This window comes from Nelusetta ayraudi, unplaced genomic scaffold (assembly GCF_046127955.1).
Source record: "Nelusetta ayraudi isolate G7.1 ecotype Tasmania unplaced genomic scaffold, CSIRO-AGI_Nayr_v1 ptg000007l, whole genome shotgun sequence".
Taxonomy (NCBI): domain Eukaryota; kingdom Metazoa; phylum Chordata; class Actinopteri; order Tetraodontiformes; family Monacanthidae; genus Nelusetta; species Nelusetta ayraudi.
This window is the reverse complement of record NW_027466057.1, coordinates 213859-234661: the sequence shown is the minus strand read 5'-3', so window position 1 is coordinate 234661 and position 20803 is coordinate 213859. Positions and strand designations below refer to the sequence as shown.

At 46.8% G+C, this 20803-nt stretch overlaps 2 protein-coding genes across 2 annotated transcripts in view; one reads left to right on the top strand and one right to left on the bottom strand.

Moving 5' to 3' along the window:
* The window catches only part of fndc3ba (fibronectin type III domain containing 3Ba), a 77602-nt gene extending 65173 nt beyond the window's left edge, over window positions 1–12429 (top strand). Inside the window, exons 24-27 of the mRNA XM_076017639.1 lie at window positions 1486–1710; window positions 4882–5048; window positions 6792–6919; window positions 7544–12429. Of these exons, the coding sequence (XP_075873754.1) occupies window positions 1486–1710; window positions 4882–5048; window positions 6792–6919; window positions 7544–7855 (832 nt within the window). The 3' untranslated portion in view covers window positions 7856–12429. The remainder of the gene's footprint in view (window positions 1–1485; window positions 1711–4881; window positions 5049–6791; window positions 6920–7543) is intronic.
* Window positions 12430–14451: 2022 nt separating this feature from the next.
* ghsra (growth hormone secretagogue receptor a) lies at window positions 14452–17339 on the bottom strand. The gene is made up of 2 exons (XM_076017645.1): window positions 16432–17339; window positions 14452–15510 (listed from the first exon to the last, which is right to left on the bottom strand). Exons 1-2 carry the CDS (start codon window positions 17240–17242, stop codon window positions 15191–15193), a joined length of 1131 nt encoding a protein of 376 aa, XP_075873760.1. The 5' UTR covers window positions 17243–17339; the 3' UTR covers window positions 14452–15190.
* Window positions 17340–20803: the final 3464 nt, after the last annotated feature.

Genomic DNA, 20803 nt, shown 5'->3' with positions numbered 1-20803 from the left:
TAGGAGCCGCTCCTGCTTTTCTAGCAGTAAACAACTACCCAGTAATGTGAATCACCAGCTACTCCCTCATCCTGTTCCGAGTGTGTGTGTGTGTCTGTGTGTGTGTGTGTGTAGTGAGTTCCCTGAATCAAGGCAGGATAATAAAGCGGGGAGGGGTGGGGGGGTCAAGGGGAAGGAGGGAGGGAGGGGAGGAGCGACGGGAAGTGTGAAGGGGCCGACCGAACGGTCACACACACGCCGTTGTTTTCATTCGGAGCTTGTTTTTGTCCAGATGTCACTCTGCACTCTTGCATAACAGCCGCGTGTGTGTATGTGTGACCTGTAAGTGCACCTGTGGGTGTTGACGCTAATTCTGTTGTTTTATTTACAGCAGCAAGGACCTTCACATCATTGTGTTGCGTTATTAATTTTGTGGATGGATGCATGGTGTGTGTGTGTGTGTGTGTGTGTGTGTGTGTGTGTGTGTGACTTCTGACCTTCTCTCACCACCTACGCAGTCATCTCAACTTGTGTTGAAACTTGTGTTGTTTTTTTGTTCAGGTCTTTTTTTCTTCTTTTTTTTTAGATGTTTTAATAATAACCTCTGAATGGTTAAAAAAAATAAAAATGTCTTGGCAGCTTTTATTCCAAAGACATTGCATTGACCAACTGAACGCTATTACAATCCATCTGCCAGACAAAAAAAAAAAAAGTTATTCCACACTTTCAATGGAGCGATTCACTGCACCACGCTAAAAGGCTGAACCTGCTGCTCGACAAAAAAATCTGAAAGTGTGTCAGTGTATTATTTTGTTTTTCCTTGAACTTTAAAAAAAAAAAATCCTTAATGGATGGGTCTATTTGTTGGAGGATTAGAAAAAATATGTCATTCATTTTTTGCTATTACCCCCAAGCTGCATTTTATAAGTGCTAAAAGTTTGGCCTCATCATTAGAATCTTGGCCGCCCGGCGTTGCCTTTGGCCTTTCGTCTTCCCCTTTTCTCCTGGATGCAAGGGTGCAGATGAAAGGTTGCACTCGCAGAGGATCTGTAATTAAATGTCAGACGCTTGTTGCTCTCAGATATAAGTCGGCCAGTCAGACCTGGTCGGGTGAAAAGGTTGTGGAGAGGAGCAGGCGAGGGGATTCCTAGAAGAGAATCAGGAAAAAATGTAATATCTGGTTAGTAAACCAAGGCCTTGTTATGAGGTTTTATATATCGGTGGATGCCGTCCATGGTTAGCTGCCATCATGCAGGCGGGGGGGAAAATAAAAGGGTCTGGTGCATTAGAGTGTGAGCGCGTGATGGGGGAAGATAATGGATTTCGGGGGTCAAGCAGGTTCAACGGTAGCGGCTAACACCCCAGGTCGGCCTCCTGGCTGAAAATTACTCCTCTGTTTGACAAATTGTTCCACAAATACACCAGAGAACACATCACACACACACACACACACACACACACACACACACACATACATCATCTCTGTTTTTTCTTTGCCTCTCACAGCGTACAGATTCAGGCGGTCAACGCCATCGGCTCCAGCCCCTTGAGCGCCCCCATGCTGGCCAGGACGCGCCGCCTCCCGCCGGCTCCGCCCCCTCTGGAGTGCTCGGCGGCCGGCCCCCAGAGCCTGAAGCTGAAGTGGGGCGAGAACGCCGGCAGCGTGCACACGCGTGCCCTGCTGGTGGACGAGATGGTCTACACGCTCCAGATGGAGGACAAGAACCACAGGTGGACAGGAAACACACACACACACACACACACACACTCTTACATCATGGCTGTTCCAGTGGCCTGTGGTCCGACTGGTGCTCACACATCAGACACACTGACACATTTAATAACACGGCGGCGGCGGCGAGGTTTGTTGACGCTCTTTTTGCGTCACCTGACACACATCAGCGTGTCAGTCAGGCAGCTGCAGCTCTGACAGAATGTGCATTATGTCACATGACGAACGCATTAAACAAGCGGCCTCGTGTACGTTCCTCCCAGGGCCTCGCTGCACAGAAACGGCGCGTGAGATGCAAAAAAAAAAATGCATATGCTGGAACTGCTATTTTTTTTTTGTTGTTGTTGCCGAAGGTCCAGAGGCCCGACGTGACTGGGGCCAAAGTGAAACTGCAGTTAGCTCTATATCTGTGGCTGCGTTCACACTGCAGGCGAATCTGATTCAAATCAGATTCCTTCTCAAATCCGCACACTGTTTTTAGCAAGTGTCCAAATGGGATCTGGCTCTGTTCAGACTGGGCCACATTATTGACCCATCGGTGTGTGTGTGCAGCTGTTCACACTGAGACGCATCTGTCCAAACGCGCCTCCTGAAGGTGGTTTCAATTCATTTTGCAGAAATCGGATTTGATGTGATTTGTGACTGTTCAGAGTAGGAAAGAGCCATCCGGTTTCAATCTGGATGGGCTAAAAACAAAAAAAAAAATCGGATTTTGGCTGGCGGTCTGAACACGGCTGAAATCCACTCACTGGCCCTTTATTTATTTCTTTTTTATCCGCCCCTCCCTTCTCCTCTTCTTGTGGTAACCAGATGTACCGGTAAGTCGTCACGCAGAGGGCACCAGGAGCAGGCCGGGACAGTCAACAGTCCATTTAGCCCATTTAGCCCGCCGCTTAGGTGGGGTTGATAAAGAGAAGGGGGAAATTAGTCGGTGAAAGAGGGGGAGGGGAAGGGGGGAACCAGACAGGAAGCCAAAGACGCGCTTGGAGGGGAAAAAGAGCACAAAAAGGAGCATCGTAACAGTGATGCTCTTCCTACTTCTGGGGGCTCCGGCTGGCCGACCCCCTCATCCTAATGCCCCTGGATTGTGTCAGAGTGCGACAGGCAGGCAGCAGATGGAGGCCTGTCAGCCGCTTGGCCATCGGTTATTCAGTCCGACACGCATGGTGAAAATTAAAATTAAAGCAGCTTCCGTTTTATTACCCCGACATTTGGCACAAGGTTGAGGATGAAAGTCTGTCTGAGCATCTGCTGCTGTTTGTTTCAACCAGCAACACAAACTGCAAGCAATTTTTGTTTTCTTTATGTTTTTATCGGCCAACATTGTCCCCTGTGGAAACGAATGAAAAGCCAACGACCGGTTCGCTAACGGTGCGGACGTGCTGCACTCGCTCGCATTTGCAGTCGCTGCTTCGCTGCTCAAAGCCGAGGTTGTTCCCGTCTAACTGCTTTATTTCCCCCTTTTTCCTCCCCGGAGAATCCCGCTGCCAAATTTCAATCATTTCAATAAACGGGCACCGAGATATTCTTGAGATAACCGCAGAAGAATTGGCGCGAGGGGAGGAAACAATATCGAGCAACGTAATTGCACAAGTCTTCTCCAAATGCCACCAGCGAGGGATCACAGGAAGAGCAACAAGGCTGGACACGTGGAGATAAGAAGGGAAGAGAGGAGAGACGGAAGATGGGAAATTATGTGGGTTTTTTTTTTGTTTTTGTTTTTTTTAATCATCATATGTGCAGGAAACAAAGGGGGCAAACAAAAGAGAGACGTCTTCCTTTTGTCGCCGCCCCTCTGGAGGCCCTCCAGACGTAAAGTCACCTCCAGCAGAAAGACGAGATGAATCCAATCTTTCAAAACAAAGGGAAGGCGCGGACAACGGCGGGGGGGGTGGCACGTGGCCACTGATGGAGTTTCATAGACCAAACCCGAGATCACATTTGCAATAACGCGCGGCCGGCATTTCGGTTTGTTTTTCATACGTTTGTTTACGAGGCGAAACGCGTTGGTGACCCGATCCGTCCCGCTCGTCCCCAAACACCCTGCGTGCATCCTAATTTCAGTGCTTTGGTTGCAGCTCCGCTAAATGTGAACGCCGAGCGACGGGAGAGAGCTGGCGAGCACCTGCTCCTCGTGCAGTTGGGGCAGCCGAAATGAGAAATGCAAGAAAAAACGAAAGAGACGTTGAGTACGGCCTTCTATTTGATAAAGTGGTCCTGGAAAACCCGTACTCTGTGATGCCACAAAGGGCACGGACATTGTTCCCAGGCCGGTGACCACACCTACAGACAATTTTAGCCGGAGGCTGAAAACAGAGGGCTAAGTTGTTGGTTGGTTTTTTTTCGGTATTTAATTCCTTGACGCTGCTTCACTGGATTCCAGGAATGAAAGCCAAACCTCTGAGTACTCAGAAGCACCACTCGGGACCTTTTCCTTTATTTATCACCCCTGGATTCCTGGAGCTGTTGCAAATCAGCAGAGGGCAGGCAAAGCCCAAGTCTTTCGCGCCGTCGCAGCCGAACTCTCCCGTCGGAGCGAAGGTCCGGGCGGCGAGGCGAGGGATTAGCGTCATAGATCAGGCTGGGAAAACACATCACTTCTCCGCGGCGCGGCGGCACGAAGCGCTCCGGAGGAGTTATGGCCCTCCGGCGCACCGTGACCTCTGCCGTCTTCTTCTCCCCTGCGCGTGCAGCGACCCTCCGTCACCGTCTCTGCTCCTCACCGGAGCTTCTACTTCTGCTCCATCTGGTCCGCGTTAATATAAGAAGAAGCTGCAGGGACCCCGGACTCCTTCCAGACTCCTCCTTTCACCCCCTTCACTTCCTTTACTCGGGGCTTCTTAAGGCCTTTCAAGTCATCCATCTCATCCCTGCCACAGCCCATTTGATGCGTTTCATCATTTTTACGACGCCGGTTCATCAGTGTCGTTCTGCCAGCTTGTGATTTATGACCGAACAACTTTTTAAATCCCCCAGACCACCTTTCCTATCAACGTAATCTGACTTTGCCAAGTTGTTTTCCACTTCCACAAGCGTCTGCGCCTCCACATCTCACTGCTGTTGCCGCCTTTTTATCAGCCAGACTCTGTCATATTTATATTTTACAGCCGTATTCTCACATTCCCCCAATTTATCTCACCTTCAACGCCTCCTCGCTGCCTTTTGTCCAGGTTTGTGACAATCTACCGCGGCCCCAGCCACACCTACAAGGTCCAGCGGTTGACCGAGTCCAGCAGTTACAACTTCAGAATACAGGCCATCAGTGACGCCGGGGAGGGTCCCTTTTCGGACACGCACACCTTCTGCACCACCAAGTCTGTCCCCCCCACCCTCAAAGGTAAGCAGAGCGGTTTTCCACCTCCCACCTCACCAAAAGGCTCAAATTACGAAAGCGTAGAACTTCAGTCCACTTTGATTCTTGGCATTTTTACGGCGAGGGAGAGGAACAGGGCTTAACATTGCCTGCTGTACCATTTCTTGCCAATAGGTGGTATTAAATCCTACACACTGGGTCTTTTAAGTGACCAGAAAGTCACAATCACACAACGAGCGCCGTGCAATTATCACTTTTTACTATAATATAAAAAAAAACTAATTTTCTTCGTTATCCAAAATATGCTGCTCTGACTTTTGTGGATTATAATTTGAATTCTGCCCCAATGCTGTTTAAAATGTAATGCTTAATTCAGTGTAGTGGAGAATATTATAGATGTGTATATATATATATATATGTGTGTATATATATATATATATATATGTGTGTGTGTATATATATATATATATATATATATATATATATATATATATATATATATATATATATACATATATATATATATATATACATATATATATATATATATATATATATATATATATATATATGAATAGGGTGAAATTTCAACTTTGTCCTAGAGACATGGGGCCACTTGCTTTTTCATCAGGAGCCCCCAAGAAGCGCCCACGCCAATTTTGGGACTTCTAGTACTTGAGGAACCCCGAAACCCTAACCCTAGCTTCAGCCTTATCCAAACCCTAATTCAATGCAAGTCTATGGGGTGAAATTTCAACTTTGTCCTAGAGACATGGGGCCACTTGCTTTTTCATCAGGAGCCCCCAAGAAGCGCCCACACCAAATCTGGGGCTTCTAGCCCATGAGGAACCCCGAAACCCTAACCCTAACCCTAACCCTAGCTTCAGCCTTATCCAAACCCTAATTCAATGCAAGTCTATGGGGTGAAATTTCAACTTTGTCCTAGAGACATGGGGCCACTTGCTTTTTCATCAGGAGCCCCCAAGAAGCGCCCACACCAAATCTGGGGCTTCTAGCCCATGAGGAACCCCGAAACCCTAACCCTAACCCTAACCCTAGCTTCAGCCTTATCCAAACCCTAATTCAATGCAAGTCTATGGGGTGAAATTTCAACTTTGTCCTAGAGACATGGGGCCACTTGCTTTTTCATCAGGAGCCCCCAAGAAGCGCCCACACCAAATCTGGGGCTTCTAGCCCATGAGGAACCCCGAAACCCTAACCCTAACCCTAACCCTAGCTTCAGCCTTATCCAAACCCTAATTCAATGCAAGTCTATGGGGTGAAATTTCAACTTTGTCCTAGAGACATGGGGCCACTTGCTTTTTCATCAGGAGCCCCCAAGAAGCGCCCACACCAAATCTGGGGCTTCTAGCCCATGAGGAACCCCGAAACCCTAACCCTAACCCTAACCCTAGCTTCAGCCTTATCCAAACCCTAATTCAATGCAAATCTATGGGGTGAAATTTCAACTTTGTCCTAGAGACATGGGGCCACTTGCTTTTTCATCAGGAGCCCCCAAGAAGCGCCCACACCAATTTTGGGACTTCTAGTACTTGAGGAACCCCGAAACCCTAACCCTGATATACATATGTTTGTTTTCCTGTTTTGATGTTCGCTGTGGTGGAGGGTAATTGCTTTAAAGGGAGTGGAGGTGACATCACATTAACAAAAGAGCTTGTGGGTGTTTCAACAGGTTCCCGAAAATGAATTAATTCTGCCTTTTCCCTGCCTTTTTTTTTTTTTTTTTTTTTTTAATTAACCCGACAGCTCCCAGAGTTCAGCAGCTGGAGGGGAACACGTGCGAGATCACATGGGAGACCATCCCACCAATGAGAGGAGACCCTGTGAGCTACGTACTTCATGTGCTGGTGGGACGTGAGTCGGAATACAAACAGGTGGGTCTTCTTTTCTGGTGATTTTCTGGCCTTTATCATTTTTTTTGTCCTGTCAGCCGTTTTAAAGGTGTTTATTCTTGTATTGCGGTCTATGGGAAAAATACTTTTTGGGCCCATGGGATTTTTTTGCTGCAGTACCTCGAGTGGCCACTGGGTAAAAAAAAAATCGTCTCGCCGCCATATTGCCAGTGCGGTATCCAGTTCTTATAATATACATCCGTGGCCCTGAAGCAACACTGTAGTGTGCATGATCCCGAGGAGTTGAAGCTTCCAAACCAGCCGCCTTCTTTTGCAAACACTCGTTTTAAGGTTTTCCTCATTAAAAAAAAAAAGCCTGATTATCAGTTTCAACACCTGCTTTCTCTCTCTCTCGTTACCACACAAAACATGAAGTTGCAATTATTCTCGGTTTTGCTGAATTTCCGAGCAGCTTTCAAGAAATGACAGGAATAAAATAAATTCTGCTTTTGCTGAAGAAAACAAAATTTCACAAAAAAGGCACAAGATTTCGAAGCGGATTAGCGTCGACCTGCGACACCGCCGGCTGGAACTGACACCAACCCGGTGACTGAACTCCCACCTCTCGTCTTTTCTTTTCTTTTTTTCTTTTTTCTTATCCCTCAGGTTTTTAAGGGAGAGGAGGGTGCCTACCAAATCTCCAGTCTGCAGGGCAACACGGACTATCGCTTCCGCGTTGGCGCGTGCCGGCGCTGCCAGGACACGTGTCAGGAACTGTGCGGGCCGCTCAGCCCCTCGTCCTTGTTCACGCTGCGGCGCCAGGAGGCGGCGTCGTCGGGGGACCTGTGCGCCATGGAGACGGGCAAAGGCGCCGGCCTGATCTCGAGCGACGAGCGCTTCGCCGCGCTCATCGTGTGCGTGTTCGCGGGCTTCTCCATCCTGATCGCCTGCTTGCTGCAGTACTTCTTCATGAAGTGAGGGAATTTTTAACTATAGGATAGAAAGAGAAAAATCGCAGATGTCTATGAAAGAACCGAATGAAATCAAAAACAAACACTTGAGATGTGCTTCTGAGGCTATGTATGCTTTTTTTTTTTTTTTTCTTTAATTTTTGTTTGTTTGTTTTTTGTTTTTAGTCAAAATACCGATTCAGACTTTCCTCACCGTGTTTCTGTTCCGTCTTCTCCTGCCTCCGTCAGTTCGGTCCCGGTTTTCTCTCTGTCGTCGTCGTCTTGTCTGTCTCTCTTTTTTTTTTTCAAAGGAATTTCTGTCGAGGGACGCTGCGTCTGAGCTGTACCTTGTTTGGGAAAAAACAAACTGATAATCAAGCCTTAAAAAAAAAAAGCTGTGAGCAGAGCAGTTGCTCCTCAGACTGACTTGCATGTTTTTGTTTTGTTTTTGATAGTTTTTTTGTTTTTTTTAAAGAAACACATATCTTTAAAAAAAAAAAAAAAAATTGGAGAACATGTATTTTTCGTGACAGTCGTTGCCTTACCGTCTTTTTTTTTTATAATTTTGTTCAATTAATTTTTTTTTGCTGGAATCTTTATAGTTTTACAGCCATATTCCAATCTCAGCTTCTTTTACCAGAGCTTTAGCGGGCGACGTCTCGCCGTCGTCCAGTTTCCTCGCAGGCTGTCGGTCGGCTCGACGGACGCAGAGAGAGAGGCCGTGCGCTCGCTCACTCGCTCGCTCGCGCACACACACACACAGACACACACACACATACTATACCACACACTTACAGACGGCAGTGAGAGAACACACATTTCCAGGTCTGCTTAGCTTTTTTTCTCCTTTGTGTTTTTAACCTCCAATCACTTTTTCTCTCATTCAGCTACCAAAGTGATGCAATTCATGTGTGGTGTAAGATGCTGCTATCCTGTGATTTTTTTTAAATAATTATATCTGAGAAAAGAATGGAAAACCAGTAGTCTAATATATATACGCACGATATATATATATATATAGAAATATATATATTTTAACAAATATATATGATGCTACAGAAGTGATGTAATATAAGTGATGGTCATGAGAGGTCTGAGCGATGGCAGGAAACGGGTGGGGGAGGGGCAGGGGGAGGAGTCGAACCCAGGTGCTCTCAAACGTACGGTGTCACTCGGGCAGCAGCAGTTTGAAGTTTCCCCTTGAAACGCTGGTCCTGGATCAGACCAACCTTGTTGGTAGGAGTTGGGAATGTTCCGGCACTGGGAACGGTAGCCAGGCTGGGATTGGGCCGTGACCTCGTCCTCCTTTTTATTTTTTCTTTATTATTTTTTATCATTATTATTATTATTATTATTATTATTATTATTATTATTATTATTATTATTATTTTTAGCCACAGCCTGTTTGTCTGCACCTGTCGCACGGTGTCTCTACGTCTGCCGGGTCGCCCGACCTGGAGGTGCTGTCGGTTTCTTACTCCGAGCTGTGCGCGCGTACTTGTCACAACCAGGAAAGCCATTAGCCGTTAGCTTGAGCTTTAGCTCACCTGACATTGAGCCAGCTGCCCGCTGACGCACCTGCCCTCCTCCAGTCGTGCTAGTTGTCCGTAATTACCCTTTAATAACCCCCCCCCTTCCTCATCCTTCTCCTCTCCGGATGCTGCTGCCGCCGCGCTTTCGACCAGTCCCCGTCCCCTCCCCGCCGCCGCCCCTCTCTTCAAAAGGTGCTTTATTGACATGTAATCAGAGCAGGAGCAGGCCTGTGGTCTCCCCCTCGCAGGGACACGTTCGCCGAGGCGTCTCCGGCAAATGATCACTAACCAGACGAGCCTCCGACGGAACACAGCTCGGACAGAACAGGGCATTCTGACAAATCTAACACCCCCTCCTCACCCCCCCCCCCCCCCCCTCCCCTTCATCATCCCACCTCGAAAAAACAAAGCCAAGGTACCGCCCATCTCACACCCTGACCATCCAAAGAAGTCACCCTGACCACCGGCCGCCTGGTCGGGGGCGGGGGTGGTGGAGCGGAGGGAGGGAGGGAGAGGGAGGGTCCGGGGTTCGTAGGTGGGGCGTCGTCGAAGCTAACACCTAAGCTCAGCTCCGATTGGCAGCCTGTAACGCACCTCAGGGATAAGGCCTTACAGAAGGGGAGATCGAACCCTGTTCCTCCCCACCGCTGTCATCATCACCGCACCATCTTCATCGTCACCATCACCTTAGTCTCCGCTCCACTCTCTGCCCTCCCCCGAACCCTCCACTTCCTGTCGCCTTTGTCGTTCTTTTCGTCGTCGTTTTTTTCCATGATTCCGTGATGCTGTATCTCATCCTCTCGTCTATGCTGTGCCTTGCTCCTGTACGTCAAGTAAGCAAAGTGGTTTACTAGCTCACATTTAAAAGAAAAGAAAAAAAAAGAATACCTTTGCCAAAGTCGATGGGAAAGTCAAGTTAGAGTTCTTTTCTAGGATTTTTATTTATACTATATATTTGCATACAGTACTTTACATGCCAATTACAGTGCAATCTTCATTTATTTATTGTTTAAAGATTAAGAGACAAGTGTAGTTATATACTAATTTTTTTTCCTCGTAGCATGTTTTATTTTTTTTCCTTTTTTAATTTTTTTTTAATGGATGTATGTTAGATTGTATGATTAAGGCCAGCATTCCTTTTTATCTCAGTAACCCTTTAAGTATTTCTCTTACAGCCGTAGCTCATCAGTCCCTTGCATTGTAGTTATCATTGCCGTTTCAAACATGTAACCAAATGCATTTGTGTTGTTGTTTTTTTTAATGTTCTTTTGTTCTTTTTCCTCCATCTTCTTCATCTTCATCTCCTGTCTCGGCCGTGCACAGCCGAGCAGTTCTTGTAACGCTTAGAGAGACATGTAGCAAAGCCAGGCCTCATAGGGTCAAATCATCCAGATCACGATTAAACATTGCTGCCTTTGGCTTTTTTATTATTAGTGTTATAATGAAGCTTCTGATATCTTTTTTTTTTTTTTTTTTTTTTTCCTAAAAACTGTTTTATTGCCAAAGTGCAGGCTTGTTGTTGTCCACTAGATGTCGAACACAGCATCTAAAGGGTTTTCTGTGATGTTCTTTTGTAACGACACAGCATTACGACTATTATTATTATTGTTGTTGTTATTATCTGAAAACGATGAGGAAAAAAACAGTAACTTGATCTGTGATTTATGCTTCTTTTTCATAATATCTTGTATTTTGTAAAGCGAAAAACACAAACATGTGCCATTACGAATTGTGTCGCCCGTTTGCGAGTCACACAAGCGCAAAATCGAAGAGGGAGAGAAAAAACACAAACGAAAAACAATCACGAAAATGATTTCAGGCGGATGATGACAATAATAATATTGACAATTCCTTGTTCGAGTTAGTGCTGGTATTGCAGTAGTGAATATTTTGTATCCAGTATTTTGCTAAGAGATGCTATTCAGAGATATCTATAGAGCTATAAGATGAGATGGTAATATGACTAACAAGAGTTGAAGCACTTTTTATTTCCCTTTTTCTTTAAAGCAAACCAACAAACGACAATTTCCAAGCCGAGCGTTAGTCTTGACGAGGTCCCGAACACTACTGCCAACGTCGTCTGTTACACTCATTGGCATTATTCCGTCGTTGGCGACACTGTGACAAACGGCATCGCCGGACGCCTCTCCTCTGACGTGCTCGCGGTGTGCCTACCTAAAAACCTGTCGCGCCACCGCCGACGGGTGTTTTTTAAGTGAGGTGTCCTCTCGCTAGTATTTCCCCACCTCAGCCAATGTTATTTTTTTTGTGACGTTTTCATTTGTTTTCTCATTTTGTTAAAATTTTTTCTTTCTTTTTTTTTCGTCTGAAATCCCCAGCGAGAGAGCAGAGATTTGGCCAGTTTAGTCGCGCTATCATTGCAAAGTCTGAGGTCGGTTCGTCCAACCTGGAAGGCTGCGTGTTTCGCGGGCAGGGTACGTCCCTATGTGTGTTCTTTTACCTTGTTTTCAATTTCGGTGAAAAATGCTGGGTTTACTGTTGGCCGCACGCCAACCACACCCAGCAGGTCCTGCACATTTGGCGGGTAAACGTCGAGAACGAGAGGACAATTTGTTTGATCAGCAAACCCCACGTCTGTGCCTTCTGATCAGTTTCCTTAAGATTTTTTTTTTTTCATTTTATTTTGTTTTTGTACGTTTTACCGTAGAGATTTTGACTGAGGATTTGGCGATTTCACTCAACAAACTCGCAGGTATTTAACTATTTTTTAAGTGACAGACAGAAACACAGAAACACACACACACACACACACACACACACACACACACACACACACAAAGAAATGTATTTTTACCTCACCATTTAAAAAAAGCAGACATTCCAATGTTGTCATGGTCTACGAATTGAGAAAATGAAAAGAAATTCATTCATTTCTTCTTGTATTGTAAATGTTAGACAATTTCATATGCATTATATAAAAGAAACTGCCATATCAATTTTAATGTATAGATTTTTGCAAATAATACCCTATGTATGTAAGACGTAACTGTATCGGTAGCGTATATATAATATATTTATGCCCAATAAATGTTTTGATTTTTTTTCTGACTTTGATTTGCCCTGTTTTTGTGTGCCATTTGTGGTGGGAATCACGTACACCACATTCAGAATTCTAGATTTGAGGTACGTGTAGCTAAACAGACACTTGTGATCGCTCATTGGCATCATTACCAGGAGTAAACATCCACGGATTTGCACAAGATAAGACATAAGCGGATGTTGGGAAACTTTAATATTTCTATATTTTGCAAAATTCCTTTCAAACTTCCATCCTTTTATTTCTTGCTCTCTAGATGTGCCGTGTCATGGTTTCTCGCTGCGAAGCATAGCGGCAGGTGGCGCATACATCAGAGAGTCTGTTACCTCTTAGCTCTCAGTGAAGGCAATCACAGAGCCCTGCTGTGAAAGCTCAATTTACCATCAGTGTGTGAAGACCCAAGGACAACAGAGAATAGAAAATATTTCCTGCATTTTTCTGGTGCATGTAGGTTCAACGTCTTTGGTGACAAGGCATCAGTTTATCATCACTGAACATCTTTAGGGTGACTTGAATAGTTCAGCTTTGGAGTTTAATTAATTTAAAAATCACTCATTGTGTAAACTTGGTGAAATACTGAGCAAGATCTACCACGTCGCTCCAATTCAAAACTTGCTCTTTGATCAAACTCATGAGTTAGTTCAACTGAAATGAAAGCGCTCAATACTTGTGTTTTTAAATCACAGCAACTAACGGAGAAGTAGAGAGAATGAAACGGTTGCATCAATGCACTCAAAAACAATTCAATATTTGTGGATAGTAAATGAATAAGGAGCATCCACATCCATTGTGTGGCCCTCAGGAGCTCCAGGATGAACTTGAGTCCGTCTGGAAACCTCTGAGCTCCTCACACCTCATCCAGCTGAGCTCAAGATTTTGCGCTGATGAAAACAACATTTCCGTTCGCCACTCTCATGAAGGGCTTAAATCCGTTTTTTATGAGTGCGGCTGAGGCGACGGTCTAACGAGGAAAAAAAAGAAGCCATCCCAGCGCCGCATCAATGATGTCATTGACCTGTGAGCTTTCTACCCTTTAAAATGTTCTTTTCATGGACATTTCTCTGCTGGTAAATGGTACTGTCAGGCCCACATAGTAGATCTTTCTGTTTTGATTGTTTTTCCAGTCATGTTTATTTAATTTCTTTTGCAATACGACATGCCGAGACTCCGCATTCGACGTGAGGGATGACAAAGGATGACGGCGCTAGCGACAGTAACCAGGGGAAGACGGCTTTAGCAAAAGGTCAGACTGAATGAAACCCAAACTTCCTTCCCTCCAATTGGCAGACGGTAATTTGTTTTCTGAACAGCCAGCGCTGTCATAAAGTGCCTCACTTTTTTTTCTTTTTTTCTTCTTAACAGGTTTGCTGTTTGTTTGATTGTTTTTATTTTTTCCATTTCATCAACAAGCACCGTTTTGCCAGACCCTTGTTCGTTTCCACCGCACGCCCACTATTTGCACAAATTGATTCATCCAACTAATTTTTCAACCAATTTTTTTTTTTTTTTTTTTTTTCAATTGTTCCAATTTTCTTCTCATTGCCATGGATACACATCCTGGTCATTGGAGGTACAGTAATAACCAATATTGTCACTCCATGTTTTTTTGTTTGTTACTTTTCTTCAACAAGGAACTGTCTTTCCAAGGGGGAACACATGTTACCTCTGAGTGCCCCGATGGCAGCTTTGAACCTTGAATCCTCTTTGAAGCCGTCGGTTGCGGCGGCGCTTTGCCCCGTGCAGTGCCGAGACAACGGACAGCGAAGATTGTTATTGACTGATTGGTGTTCCACCCGGAGCAAGCACCCGTTACGCAACCGAGTTTAAGGTTGCGCAGAGAGGAGATCGCAAGCCTTGTTAGCGGAAAGGGCATAAGTTCAACGATGCTCGACGAGGAGGGCTCCAGGGCTCTCAATTAGCATCACAATTAGCAATAAGATGCTAATCGCGAGGCGCTTTGGCCGGCCGGTTTGTCACAACAGAAACGCAGAGAGGAGGCGGGTTTTCCCTCATTTTACTTATACAAGACGGGACAGAAAGTGTTTGCAGGCATTTTTGAAAAACAAAATCACTTCAACAAGCGGACATGCTCTAGATACATAGGCCACAACATTGTGATCAGGACACAGCGGGTCAGAAAGTCAGAGATACATTCTTCAGATGTGGAGGACCCCAGTCCGAGGCTGCCGAGGGCAATGTGGTCTGCAGTCTCGGCGTGCAACACTCAGCGAAAAAGCAGCGCACGGCAACTATTTAGAAGCGACAACGAGCGCAACATCAACACTTACAGGCGCTTCGAAAGAAACGATAGCCCCGGATTGCCTTTTTTTTTTTTTTTTTTTTTAGTTTTTGTTCTTTAAGAAATGGAGAAAAACAAACGATGCGCTGTCTGTACATAAAACTCACGGCTCTGGCACAAATGCGTTTCAGTCACAGTGACAGGGCACAGGGAGGAGCCGTTTAGTCCACAGCGTGTCCTCCGTCCTCCAGAAAATGTCTGAGATGTATTGACGATGCACCCACCGCGCCCCTGATATATGTTGCTGTTCACACTTTGGATCAATATAAGCACTCGGGGGCTGCAGTCTGCAGTTTTTGTTTCTTTATCACCCTGCTCCAGAAGTCCTTCCCTATTCAGTTGAATTTGATGCACAGTTCCTTTAAAGAAGAGGGGTAGAGATGGCAGGTGGTGGTGGTGGTGGTGGTGCTGAGGGGGACGGTGGGGGTCGGGGTCGATGATTGATGTGATCGATTTGCCGGCAGTTCTGGTCCATCAGAAGCTGACCGTGGACTCGGTCCAGCCGCTCGAGCCGTCCCCCTTCACGGTGCTGCTGGCCGTGCGGCAGCGGTGGGGCTGGCTGTTGTCGGCCTGGCCGAAGAGGCGGGCCACGGCGCCGCGGTACTTCCACGACATGGTGTTGTAGAGGATGGGGTTGATGGCGGCGCTCAGGTAGAAGAGGACCACCGACACCATGCTGCAGTACTCGGAGAGCGACGAGAGCAGCGGGGAGGACGCGCCCAGCGAGCGGAACTGCAGGTAGCGGCCCACGTGGAAGGGCAGCCAGCAGAGGACGAAGGCGAAGACCACCACCACTGGAGGGGGGAGGGGTCAGCAATGTGAGGCACGACGGACCACACAATATTACTTTAAAGCACTATTATAATAACAATAATAACAAATAACAATAATAAATACTTTATCTTTTCTTTTAGGGCAATTCTAAGTGGGAAGCAAAACTTCAAAAAGCACCAGCATTTTACATCTTATCGACCAAGAATTTTAGCTTCGCAAAGCCGTGTTTTACTTGTATCGAGCAATGTGCAGTATTATCGACATGTGCAATAGGGATTGTGTGCATTTCATTACACACCTAATTGGGAATGTGCAGTAACAGCAGTACTTTACATCTTTTCTGAATGCACTTTAGCACGAAAGCCCTTTTACACTTGCACTTAAGTATCTGGTCCCTTTGGTTGAATTGGGGTGCTCAGGGTGGTGCTCAGGCTACCTAGACTATTGAATAGTTGAATATTGTGTCATACAATGTAATGTGTATTTTTTTTTATTGATCCCCAGGGGGACTACCAATGCAAATTAGCTTTACGCTAGAATTGGGCACATGTGAAAATGTCCATCAATATTGGTTGTCCCTCTTTATCAAATTCATTCATTCATTCATTCATCTTCTATACCCGCTTATTCCTATTCAGGGTCATGGGGGTCTGCTGGAGCCTCTCCCAGCTGTCTTAGGGCGAAGGCAGGGGGACACGCTGGACAAGTCGCCAGTTCATTGCAGGGCCACATAGAAACAAACAACCATTCACACTCACATGCACACCTACGGACAATTTAGAGTGTTCAATTGACCTCACATGCATGTTTTTGGACTGTGGGAGGAAGCCGGAGAACCCGGAGAGAACCCATGCAGACACAGGGAGAACATGCAAACTCCACACAGAAAGGCCCCAGGCCCGGGCCTTTATCAAATTAAATAATCTAATCCAAAAACTTACCGAGCATCTTGATGGTTTGCCTGTTGCTCTTGTCCCGGTAGGCCACCCGGGAGTTCATGCTCGTCGCCCGGTGCCTCTGCCACAGGCGGCGGCCGATGAGGCTGTAGAGCACCGTGAGGCAGAAGACGGGCATGAAGAAGTAGACGGAGCTGAGCCACACCATGGCGCCCATCAGGCCGGACTCCACCGCGTACTGGGTCATGGTGCACTCGCGCGTGTCCGCCTCACCCGCGGACGCGTTGCCCGGCCCCATGCGCTCCACTCCAACAATGACGAGCACGGGCCCGGCGCTGAGCAGCGACACGGTCCAGAGCGCCAGGATGAGGGCGCGCACGCGCCGCTTGGTCACCAGCCGCTTGGCGCGCAGCGGGAAGCACACGGCCAGGTAGCGCTCCACCGAGAGCGCCGTGATGCTCAGGATGGTGGAATAGGTGCACGACTCGGACACGAACTGGAAGAGCTTGCAGAGCAGGTTGCCGAGTCGCCACGGCCGGTAGCGCCACATCCGGTAGAGGTCCAGCGGCATGCAGAGGAAGATGAGCAGGTCGGACACGGCCATGCTGCACAGGTACAGGTTGGTGGTGGTGCGCATGTCCCGGTACCTGCTGACCACCAGGATGGTCATGACGTTGCCGAGCACACCGACCAGGAAGAGCAGCGTGCAGGCCGTGGTGATGACGGTGAGCAGGGGGATGGAGGAGTAGTAGTTGAGAGGCGGGGGGCCATGTTCACCAAGGCTCGAGTCGTTGGCGGTTCCGTCCCAGCTGCAGTTATGGGAGAAGCACTCGGACAGGTTGGGCCGAGTAGGCATGCTTGTTACTCACGGGGCCACGCCGCCTCGGTGACCTGGCAAGCCCGCTGGAGCTGCGCCTTCCACCCCATGGTGGGAAGCAGAGAGGCGGCAGCTAGAAGTCGTGCGTAAAAAAACACAGGATTCCCTGCGCGCTTTGCACTCTGTCCTGTTTGGCGCCGAGGCGGGAACGAGCCGCTTCTCCGATCATCCAGACAGCAGATGCTCCTCCCGAGTGTTGAGCCAAATTAACCGAGCTGCTGTTGGTCCATCCGAGCAATCAGCTGCAGAGCGTCATGGTTAACTGCCCAACCAAATCCTCTCCAAAGTAAGAGTTGTTGGAGACACGTTTAAAAAAAAAAAAAAAAAAAAAACTACAACACAACAACTAACGATTCGAACAAACTAATCAAGTCTAAACGATCACAAGCGGGTTTCTGTCCGCTTGAGCGTTTGAGAGACACTAAGAAATCAAAGAAAACACGAAAATATTTCATGCGCATCAGAGTCTGAAACGGATCAACATCCTCGTGGGCGCGTCCACAATGTGTTGAGCGTCAGACCGGAGTAAAAGCAGCGTCCGTGAGGCGGTGAGAGAGGAAGGAAGGGTCGCAGTTCTGCAGCAGCAGCAGCAGGAGAGGGGAGACGGTGACCGAGGTGAAACTCAGCCAAACACGAAGGGGCAGACAACAACCACGACGAAAACCAACACTGTGCGCCGGAACGGAGGCAGTTTGATCAAAGTCACAAGCACCAGAAAAGGGCGACGCATTTTAGACATCGTGGAACTTTCTTTCAAGAGAGTGACAGAGAAAAATACCATCATGGATTGAAAAAACAAACAAACAAACGAACAAAATCCAAATCTGTTCCTATGATCGTGTGCTGGCGATCGTGAGTCCAAAAGCCCAAAGCATCACTGGCAAGGTGAAGTAATGCTGCTCATCACCCTGAGGGGAGTGATTCTCTGCACTCAGACCAGACCTGCAGCGCCACCTACAGGCGCAAGCCACCCCACCCACCCACCCACACACACACACACACACACACACACACACACACACACACACACACACATACACACACACACACACGCACTGCTATCAGGTATTTATTTTTTCCTCACTGCGGACTCACGCACTCACTTAATTGTACACAAGAGCCTAACTGAGAACGCATCACACTTAGCCCCCTGTTTGCAGCCACCTGCAAAAAAAAAGGGTTAAGAGCCCTGAACTTCCTGCTGAAGTGGCTTTGGGGTTTGACCTTTGACATGTCGAGGGTGTTGTCACCGACCTCTGGGAAAGGTGTTGTTGCCCTTTGTGACATCAAAAAAGTACATCAATTTGAAATTATTCTTTCTGCATATATTTTGTGTTGTTGTAATTATTGCAAAAGACTCGGTTGGTGGCGGATTCACATACATAAATATTACAAACTTTGTCACAAGAAGCAGGGCAAGCTCCTGCAAATTTTAAACAAATGAAGGTGAAACAGAACGGAAAACCCACATGGAAACAAGCTAACCCCAACATTTAGGCCCTGTTCGCACTTGGTCATTTCAAGCGTTTTTAGTATTCCGATCGGCAAAAATCACACAAAGTAACCAAGTGGAAACAGTCCAAATCCGTATTGTCATCCGATCACTCAAACCACGTCAGGGAGGTGGTTTCGATGCTTCGCATATCATTCCTCACGATTGCAGTCCACATTAACGACCGCCTACTCCAGTCACCTCTCCCGTGTACGGACTTGGTCGGCGCCCCACCTCCCGGCGTCGTCATTATAAAGTTACAAACAAGAAGCGAAAACCAATCATTTTTGTTGTCCCACCAGTCGTTACTCCTCGTTTGGATCCATACGCACGAGCTGCAGTAGTATTAAAACGAGTGACTTGATATAGTCCGCAAAGAGGAAGTTGATTCTTATACACTCATTTCAATATCATTCCCAGGTGTATAAAATAGTCCCCTCCCCCCTTCTCCACACTGTATTCACCCTGTATGAAGTGGAGCCACACTTTGGCTAACAATGTGTTTTTAACAGTCTCCATTCTGACAATTCTTCCCTGCAATTCTATTTCCTTGTTCACTGCAATTGACTGCTTATTCCCTTGTTTTACCTGCTTCCTTGCTGAGTTCAGCAAAAGCCGTCTGTGTTGCACCAGTGTGATTTTCCTCTGTCAATACTGTTATCTCGCTGCCCTTTGTGCTGTGTCCACACTGGGCACCATTATGTTTATTGCCACTCAGTCATGATGGGGTTTTTTTTGTACATGTATCTAAAAATGTGTGTGTGTGTGTGTGTGTAAGACAGGTGAGGTGAGTGACCGCTCACATGTGTAGAGAAGTCGAGGTGGACAGCTGTGTGTCTCCTTTTGATGTAACACCTGGTATGTATCCAACTGTGTCTGCCTGTCCGTGTTTATCTCTTTGTTGATATTATGTAAGATTTCCGAGGTGCTGTTGTTATTCCAACTGTAATAATGGTAAACACACCAGGTAACGAGCCGAACGGCCGGGTATTTACAGGCAAATTGTCAAAATTGGACCATTTCACAGTCCATGGGGGGGGGGGGGGGGGGGGGATGGCAACAGATCTGGACTGAAATGTGATAGTGACTCCGTAATGGGTGATATTTTTCCTCTTTGGTCTATAAATTGGTGGAAACATCTTTGTATTTATTTATATGTGTGTAATAGGAATCAGAGTGCCAGCACAGTTACTTTGAGGTCAACTTCTGGGCTCTGTACAAGCAACACATGTAGTGTTTACAAATGTAAACATGCATTTTTACCATTTCCGTTCGAAAAAAAAACAAACAAAAAAAACACATAAACTTGGTTGAACCCAGGGTGAGCGTTTGTCCGCCACCCTATGCTCGCGGGGAGTGGTATCGAGTGCAGTTTAAAGTCCCCAAGTGCAGCTGATCATGACATTCCTGACAGTGTATCACACTTGAGATCTCTATCCAGCAGTAATCTAGCGGTGCTGGTGCCAGCTGGGACAAGCCTTCCACGGCTCAGCAAGGGGGAAGACGTATCTGGACAGAGCGTCTCTTTTGTTTTATTTCCCCGCTTTGGTGCTGCAGTTAGCGCGTATGGCCACAAGATGGAGGGAGAGCTCGCTTGTGAGTCCGCGCTTAAACTGGTTGTGGCTCCTGGACTGTGAATGGTTTGGCGTTTTGCAGGTGTGAAATAAGAATGAGCGTTACGTAACTGGTGAGGGGTTTCACAGTATGAACACACACACACAAAAATCGCATTTCGTGTTAAAAAAAAAAACAAAAAAAAAACAACAACAACGAACTTCAAAACTAAGCTAAACAGACTTGCGGAACATCCGATTTCAGTTAACTACTTGTTTACATATTTGCTCAAAAATGTATTCAGGCCGGATGTGACGTCTAGACACCGGTCAATTTCAGCACACACCTTAAAGTTTACCCCGAAAACACACAAACATACATCCAGACTGGGGCAGAAGGACGAGATAACAGGCGGTGTCAGTGTCTTCTTCCTCTGGGCAATCTCCTCCCACCTCCAGCCAACTTCTTCTGGCCAACCAACGAGAGACGCCGGT

Coding starts and splice junctions, on each gene's coding strand:
- ghsra (XM_076017645.1), bottom strand. CDS start 17,242: ATGCCTACTCGGCCCAACCTGTCCGAGTGCTTCTCCCATAACTGCAGC. Junction 15,511..16,431: donor GCAAACCATCAAGATGCTCG/GTAAGTTTTTGG, acceptor TCCCCCCTCCAG/TGGTGGTGGTCTTCGCCTTC.